This window comes from the organism of the source record quoted next, unplaced genomic scaffold (assembly GCF_019419815.1).
Source record: "Pyrus x bretschneideri cultivar Hongxiangsu unplaced genomic scaffold, Pyrus_bretschneideri_v1 Contig38, whole genome shotgun sequence".
NCBI classification, from domain to species: Eukaryota; Viridiplantae; Streptophyta; class Magnoliopsida; order Rosales; family Rosaceae; genus Pyrus; species Pyrus x bretschneideri.
The window spans coordinates 4,168,916-4,178,329 of record NW_025999701.1 but is presented as its reverse complement, the minus strand read 5'-3'; the positions used below and the strand labels follow the sequence as shown (position 1 = coordinate 4,178,329).

At 34.2% G+C, this 9,414-nt stretch overlaps 1 protein-coding gene across 1 annotated transcript; it reads left to right on the top strand.

The window, feature by feature from the left end:
* The first annotated feature begins 888 nt into the window (after positions 1-888).
* LOC103941128 (probable serine/threonine-protein kinase WNK11) lies at positions 889-2,916 on the top strand. Its single transcript, XM_009351319.3, has 3 exons — positions 889-1,027; positions 1,362-1,859; positions 2,165-2,916. Exons 2-3 carry the CDS (start codon positions 1,362-1,364, stop codon positions 2,549-2,551), a joined length of 885 nt encoding a protein of 294 aa, XP_009349594.2. The 5' UTR covers positions 889-1,027; the 3' UTR covers positions 2,552-2,916.
* The last annotated feature ends 6,498 nt before the right edge of the window (positions 2,917-9,414 follow it).

Below are 9,414 nucleotides of genomic sequence, written 5' to 3'. Positions count from 1 at the left end.
AACTAACAGTAGGGGGCAAATCAGCTAAAAAAATTAGTTTGAGTCCTTAATTTTCCAATAGAAAAGTTCAAGGGGAAATCAAAAGCTAGGTGAAAGTTCAGGGGGTAAATCGACAGTGTACTCTATATATATATATATATATATATTGACAAATATAAGAATCATATACAATATATATATATATATATATATATATATATATATATATATATATATTGGAAGGAAAATATAAATATAGGGGGTTCATGCATCATGGGGAATGTTTTCATGGTTTGTGGACGTTTCAAATATCTTACTTTATTTTAAGCATACTTGATTGGCAGAAAACAAATAAAAGCCTTTGAATTTTGTAGAAGAAAACTTCCTTCTACGATCCTTCAGTTCCTTAGCTTCTGGTAAGGGTGTGCTGATAACGTGTTATAAGCCTATTTGATTGAACTGTATTTAAGACTAGAGAGGGAGAGAGGCCAGTGGCAAGAGAGAGAAGAGAGAGATTTAATTGTGAGGTGTGTGTTGTATCACCACATTGCCTTTATTTACAATAGTAGGATAGGTTAAATCCTTACTCTAATAGGATTACAACTCTAATAGGATAATAACTACTAAATGGAATATTCCAAGATATCTCTAAATAAACTAAGATTTACACAATCATATTACTATTCTAAATATAACTACAACAAATCCTTTAATTTTTATATAAGGAATTAGTAATTTAATTTATACCACTTTCATTTTATATAAATCTCGTTATCTTTACGAATCCAATCCTGATAGAAATTTACCCAGTAACGGCTCAGTCTTGTTTAGCATCCCAATTAATTTTCACTAACCCTGCATTAATCAGGATTAACCATCCCCACCTACTCATTCATTCACTTTATTTAATCCCATCATATCTCTGTCACACCTCCTATATATACCCCGACGCCTCCTAAACCCTTTTCCTTTCATCCCTTTGCTTCTTAGTTTGTTTCAACTTTCATGTGCGTTTCTGCAGCAGTGAATAGCTTCCGGTAATTTTAAGGTACCTATCTTTCTCTTTCTTCTCACTGTTCTTTATTTTTAATAACATTCAAGAGAAATTTATCGCTTTAAACGTTATCTTTACTAGTAATATTATCATGGTAATTTAGTTTCTTATTGAAGTATAGGGTTGCAGCTTTAATCTTTGACTTTTATTTTCTGTCTTTGTTCTAATTCGATCTTAGATTCAATATATATTTATACGTTTATTGTATCAACAAATCGAGCTTCTATATTAGAACTTCATTGATTTTGAAGTTTTGAACACAAAAATATACATTTTGAGGCGTTTTATGTTTTTTGTTCCTGGGCTAATATCTATTTATTCCTGGCAGATGCCAAGTGAAAACGAAGATCAGTCCGACAAAGAACCATTCATCGAAATTGACCCAACAGGGCGCTACGGCCGGTACAACGAGCTCCTAGGGTGCGGGGCTGTGAAAAAGGTGTACCGGGCTTTCGATCAAGAGGAGGGCATAGAGGTGGCATGGAACCAAGTGAAGCTACGTAACTTCACGAACGATCCTGCTATGATAGAGAGGCTCTACTCTGAGGTTCGGCTTCTCAGGTCGTTGACGAACAAGAACATCATCACTTTGTACAACGTGTGGCGGGACGTGGAGCATAACACGCTCAATTTCATGACTGAGGTTTGTACAAATGGGAATTTGAGGGAGTACAGGAAGAAGCATAAGCATGTTTCGATGAAGGCCTTGAAGAAGTGGTCAAAACAGATCTTAGAAGGGCTGGAGTATTTGCATACTCATGAGCCTTGTGTTATTCATAGAGATCTCAATTGCAGCAATGTATTTATCAATGGGAATGTTGGCCAGGTATATAATTATTATTCCTTCTCATTTATTAGTAGGGTCTTTCTAATAATTTTTATACGACGATATTGGAGGTAGGGATGTGAGCTAAGCCACATATTGAGCCAGACGTTACTTGAATTACTAGGATTTTGTATTAAGAAATAGTTTTGGGGGGTTTTCCATCTTTTTCGTATGTTTTTTTTTCTCCTTCTATTTTATTTTTCGTATTTTTCTGAGTAAAAAATTGTTTCAACTTGTTTTTTTACAGATTTGTTTCTATGTATTTTCTTAATTTTTTTCTAAAATTTTCTCTATGATTTCAATAGGTGAAGATTGGTGATTTGGGATTGGCTGCTATAGTGGGGAAGAACCATTCAGCACATTCGGTGTTAGGGACTCCAGAATTTATGGCGCCAGAGCTGTATGAAGAAGATTACACTGAGATGGTGGACATCTACTCATTTGGGATGTGCGTGCTTGAGATGGTGACCTTGGAAATACCCTATAGTGAATGTGACAATGTTGCAAAAATATACAAGAAGGTATCCTCAGGAGTAAGACCCCAGGCCTTGAACAAAATCAAAGACCCGGAGGTGAGGGTGTTTGTTGAGAAGTGCCTCGCCCAGCCTAGAGCGAGACCTTCCGCTACTGAACTTCTCAAGGACCCCTTCTTTTATGAAGTTGAAGGTGACGATAATGACAAAGACGTTTGACTATGAGCACTCTTAACTAATATTATATGTTGTTGGGTTGTGTTTAATTGACCGCTAATGTGGATTACTGCTTTGATTTTTATTTTTAGCTTTTGTTCAATTTGTACGATATATGGGGAGCGACCAGAACGTGGGGTTTTTACTTTGAATTTGTTCCTTGTTTTTAGTAGGGAACTAGATAAGGATTGAGTTTGGGGGAGCTTTCAATTGGAGATCATGGTGTTGATTTTGTATATACGATTTTTACATTACAAAGTCATTGTTGTAGGCTCATAAAGATTAGGTCTCTTCTTTTGTTGGTTGCTTGAACCATTCAAAATTGGAATAATGCTATACAACTACGGCGATTTCAGTTTTATAACTTCGTTACAATACTCGTATGTATTTATTATTTGTGGAGGTCCTAATATTGTTTTTCAATATCTTTGTCCTTCACATAAGTTTATGCGCATATCATATACGATGATTTAATATTTATAACCAAAAATAGTTTTTATAGATTTTTTTTTTTATGACAAACAATAAGCGAAGTCCTTCAATGTATGTATTTCTAAAAGATTTGAAAGACGCAACTGATTGAAGAAGCCAAAGCAATCCTTCGCTTGAATTTCTCATAGATTTAAAAGACATTTACTTGTAGTGTTGAATCAAATTAAAACAATCATAAATTAGATTTCAAGTTATATTAATTAATGAAAATATGTGTCTAAGTCAAATGTTTGAATGAGCAATGGCCGGCATAATTGGTTTGATGAGCCAACCTAGATAAGAGATGATTGCCTTCACAAGCAAAAAAATTGGATTTGAAATTTTGAAAAGGGTCTCTTGGCGTGAAGCAAAACACAATGATGAAAAGTGTGAGTGGGCAATTTCCCCTTTTGCCGTTGTGGTCTTTGCTGTCATACACACTTCGTCTTGCTGGGAAAGACATGGCTGTGGTTTGTGGCCTCGCTGGCAGAACCTTCCGTTTATTCCAAGCCAAAACAAAAAGGTCTTGTAGTTTTGCATCAATAGACCCCTGATGGTTTGGGGCAATCCTAAAAAGAGATCAAATTTTCAATTTCTTTAAGATTATTACTTGAGATATTAAACTGCTAAGAATTAAACTATACTAGAAGCATTGTTGGAAATTATATATTATAATATAAAATATTGTAATATATAATTTTAATAATTGAATGAAAAATAGTGTTAACCATATTTCTTAGAAAGGTTATGTTATTTAGGTGCATTTCTTTGTCAAATGATGTAGACTTTACATCTCTTTAACAAGAAGTAATTGGGTGCTATATAAACTCATGAAACCATCATCATTACTATAGAAAATTAGAGTTAATTTTTACTCTTGAGAAATAGGGTTTCCCCACTTTGTTTTTCTCATGTTTCGTGTGTTAAATTCCAAGTCGTGTCTTGAGAGTACGGAATATATAAAGTTCGCCAGAGTTCAAAGATTGAAGTGCTTTGACTTCGGATTATAAATGTCACATCCCGGCCCGGGGCGGATCACTTCCCGGGCCCGCTCCACCACCGTAGCACAATATTGTCCGCTTTGGGCTTACCATTCCCTCACGGTTTTGTTTTTGGGAACTCACGAGCAACTTCCCAGTGGGTCACCCATCATGGGATTGCTCTAGCCCCCTTCTCGCTTAACTTCGGAGTTCCCATGGAATCCGAAGCCAGTGAGCTCCTAAAAAGCCTCGTGCTAGGTAGGGATGAGAATATACATTTAAGGATCACTCCCCTAGGCGATGTGGGATGTCACAATCCACCCCCCCTTAGGGGCCCGACGTCCTCGTCGGCATACACGCGACCAGGGTTAGGCTCTGATACCAAATTGTCACATCCCAGCCCGGGGCGGATCACTTCCCGGGCCCGCTCCACCACCGTAGCACAATATTGTCCGCTTTAGGCTTACCATTCCCTCACGGTTTTGTTTTTGGGAACTCACAAGCAACTTCCCAGTGGGTCACCCATCATGGGATTGCTCTAGCTCTCTTCTCGCTTAACTTCGGAGTTCCCATGGAATCCGAAGCCAATGAGCTCCCAAAAGGCCTCGTGCTAGGTAGGGATGGGAATATACATTTAAGGATCACTCCCCTGGGCGATGTGGGATGTCACAATAAATTGTTGAATCCTAAGAGATGGACACCTACTGAACTACAAGCACAAGAGTAGGGGCAAAATTCTATCTTTAGGACATTGTATTTATGCAAGCCTCAATCTCCAAGTTTGTCAGTTTTTCTAACTTTATCTCTAGTTGTTTATATTAATCTTGTATACTATTGATGTTGTTATTTTATTTATGATTATTATCATTGGAATTCTTGTGTTATTTTCATATTTTCTAATATTGCTCCAACAATTTAAAAATAGAAATATTAAATATGCAATAATTGGAAAATATGATTGTGAGAATTAAATTGAGAAAAACAGAGAAAGCGGCAAGAAAGTTGATTATTTGTTGATGAGTCTAGTGTTAGATCATTTGGCAAAATGCACAAGTACACAACAGATAAAAGAGGTACTGATAAGTTTTTAATGTTCAAATATTATGAATTCACTATGTTTGATAACAAACCCATCCTAGACCAAGTTCATGAATTATTGGTCTTGGTCTCAAAGCTTAGTGAACTTAAAATAGTTATTCCAGATCCTATGATAGTTGGGGCTATTATGGCAAAATTACCCCAAACATAGAAGAACTATAGAAAGAAACTTTTACACATGATGGAAGATATTAGTTTGGAGGATTTGCAAAAGGGTATTCAAATTGAAGAGGAAACTCGAAATCGTGATAAGAATTTTGCAAATCAAGATTCCTCCAAAGTTCACATTGTTGAAGGAAACAAATACAAAAAGAACTTCAAAGTCAAAATTGACAAAGGGAAGTTTAAGAAGACCAATTCCAACAATAATCAAAAGAATGCAAATGGTGTCTGCTATCATTGTGAAAATAAAGGCCATTACATTTGTAATTGCAGACACAGAAAAGAAAGTGAGAAATATGCCAATAAAACCAATAGCGCAAACATGGTGGAAAATTCTGGAATTGATAACATAGTTGCAATGGTATCAATTATGCATATTGGCATAATTACCGAACTAAATATAGCAGCAGCGGCTCAACTCAAGGACTACTATACATGTGTGCAATGATAAGGCACAATTCAAGACATGAAGCATCAATGACCAATCAAGAGGTTTTAATGGGGAATCATAATTCTGCCAAAGTTCTAGGAAAAGGAACCGTTGAACTTCAGTTTACTTCTGGAAAGAAATTGACGTTGCTCAATGTACTACATGTTCCATAAATTAGAAAAAATATTGTGTCTGCAAATTTATTATGTAAGAACAGTATAAAGACTGTTTTAGGGTTGAACAAGTTAATAATGTCGAAAATTGGAATGTTTGTTGGGAAGGGGTATTCTTGTGATGGGATGTTCAAACTAAGTATTAATAATAAAGTGAATTCTTTTGCTTATATTGTTGAATCTTCCTCTCATTTATGGCATTTGCATTTAGCATATGTAAATTTTAGATCTTTAAAATACATGCATACACTTGGTTTAATTACTTGCAATGATGATTACAATGATAAATGTGAAACATGTATTCAAGCGAAAATGACTAAGAAACCTTTTCCAATTGCTAAAAGAAATACAAATTTATTAGACTTAATACATTCTAACATATGAGAATTTAATGGTGTTTTAACAAGACGAGGAAAACGATATTTTATCACGTTTATAGATGATTGTTCTAAGTTCACTTATGTTTATTTATTGTCTAATAAAGATAAAATCTTTGAGTGTTTTAAGCGTTATAAAGCTGAAGTTCAAAACCAAAAAGGAAGGAAAATTAAATGGCTTCGTAGTAATAGAGGTGGTGAATATTTTTCACATGAATTTGATATTTTTTGTGAAGAGCATGGTGTTGTACATCAAAGAACTGCACCCTATACACCACAACAAAATGGTTTGGCAGAAAGAAAAAATAGGACCCTCACTGAAATGATTAATTCTATGATAATTAATGCTAATACTCCAAAATATTTATGGGGTGAAGCATTTTTTACTAAGGTGAGAAAAGAAAATAGTCTGAAATTGTTAATGAACCAAGGAAAAGCCAAAGAGTAAGAAAAGAAAAGACTCTAGGCTCTGATTTTATTTCGTCTTAATCTATTGTATTTGTAGTCAAAGGAAATAGAAAAAAGGTTCTTAAAAAAATACCCATATTGTTGAATGTTGAGGATGATCCTAAAAGTCTAAGTGAAGCAATAACTTCAAGAGATGCAGCCTTTTGGAAAGAGGCTATAGATGATGAATTTGAATCATTAATATCTAATCAAACATGGGTTTTAGTAGACTTGCCTCAAGGATAAAAAACAATAGGTTGTAAGTGGGTATTTAGAAGAAAATACAATACAGACGGATCTATTCAGACATTTAAAGCCAGGTTGGTTGCCAAAAGTTTTAAGCAGAAAAAGGGAATAAACTATTTCGATACATATCCATCAGTAGCTAGGCTCACATCAATTAGAATATTGTTTGCATTGACATCTTTATATAATTTGCAAGTGCATCAAATGGATGTGAAAACAACATTTTTAAATGGTGGTTTGGATGAAGAAGTCTACATGGAACAACCAGAAGGGTTTGTTCTCCCTGGGAATGAAAAGAAGGTTTGTAAATTAGTAAAGTCGTTATATGGATTGAAGCAAGCACCAAAACAATGGCATGAAAAGTTTGGTTTTGTCATTTTATCATATGGATTTAGACATAATAATGCTGATAAATGCATATACTCTAAATTCACAAATGATTATGGTGTTGTTATATGTTTATATGTTGACGACTTGCTAATTTTTGGTACAAACATGAAAGGTGTATATGAAACTAAAGAGTATCTTAATTCAAAATTTAAGATGAAGGATTTGAATGAAGTAGATACTATCTTGGGAATTAAAGTAAAGAAGCATAGTAGGGGTTACGCTTTTTGTTAGTCACATTATATAGAAAAATTGCTTCTTAAGTGTAAGTATCTACAAATAAAAGAAGCAAATAACCCTTATGACCCTAGTGAAACCTTGCTTATAATTCTGGTAGGTCTATTGCACAACTTGAGTATGCTAGTGTAATTAGAAGTTTAATGTATGTCATGCATTGTACCAGGCCAGATATCGCATTTGCAGTAAGCAAACTTTCTAGATACACTAGTCATCCAGGTATTGCTCATTGAAAAGCAATAAATAGAATTTGTGGTTATCTTAAAAGAGCTATAAACCTGAGTTTAACTTACTATAAGTTTCCAACAGTACTTGAAGGATATTCAGATGCAAGTTGGATAACAAGTGCTAATGATAATAAGTCCACATCAGGTTGGATTTTTACAATTGTCGGAGGAGCAATTTCTTGGGCTTCAAAGAAGCAAACATGTATGGCACATTCAACTATGAAATCTAAATTTATAGCATTAGCAGCAGCAGATAAAGATCCAGAATGGATTAGAAATTTGTTATTGGAAATAGAGTTGTGGCCATAACCAATGCCATCCATTTCTTTATACTGTGATAGTGAGGCTACTTTGTCTAGAGCATACAATCAGGTATACAATGGAAAGTCTAGACATGTTAGCTTGAGACATGAATATGTCAAGCAACTAATAACTAATGGAGTTATTAATATTATTTATGTTAAATCAAGTAATAACTTGGCGGATCCATTAACGAAAGCACTTTCAAGAGATTTGGTAATTAGTACATCTAGTGGAATGGGGCTAAAACCCTTTACTGAAAATTAGCCATCAATAATGGTAACCCGACTTTGTCTAAAACATCACTAGTTTAAAAGTTTAATGGGTAATAACAAGTTATTGTTTAAGTGGTTGTGAAAGCACTGAAAATTCATTCCTAGATGATCAGTGCAAGACTGCTATGTTTAGGAGGATGAGTTTTATCTCTTAATGAGGTTATTTATAGTTATGTCTATAGTAGCAGGGACATAGGAAGGAACCTCACCTATATGAACATAAGAAGTGGTGCCGCTTCTACCAAGAGTTGGTTTTCTCTTTAAATGTTCATGAAACCAGGATGAAGCACAAGGCCATAATAGTGCTTAATTAGTTCAGAAATTTCTTTAAGGAAATAAGACATAATCAAGTGTGTAGTGATTCCGGTTTTAACATAAGAATAGGTGGTTTAAACTTAGGTTACCATCGCATTCATTATAACTTTGAATTACTTACACTAATTAAAGGTTTAATTCGAAAGACACATTTATTGTATGCATAATTATATCAGTACGTTTGTGGTTAATTATAAGGAGAGAAATGTTATTATATTATAGAATTGGGAATGATTGTTAGAGATTTCAATAATAAATATATAAATTATATATATATATATATATATATATATATATGACTTGGCTGCATTGTGCAGCATGTGTGTGTGTGCGCAAAAAAGGCAATAGGGTTGTGTTTTATTCAACCTTTTATGGTTGTATATTTTGTTGAATGATTGTAACTTTTGGTTAAAAGACATGATGGTTACTCAAATTGTATGAGTAGAATTAAAAGATGTAATTAGTCAATATTTATTTTTTGAAAATATGAAATAGAAGACATGTCTTTTGGGTCAACACTATTAAGAAGGGTTGTATATCTTCAACTAAAATGAGGGGTTCAATGAACGGGTGCTTTAATGCCTATAAATACCTCTTGTGGTATAATGTTTCACACACAATTTCAGAAATTTGATTCTACATTCCTTGCTCTCTTTTCTCTCCATCACATTCATACAATTTCTTTCTAGTTATTTCTAAGGGAATACAATTCGATTTTGCTAATCGAATATTCCATACTTT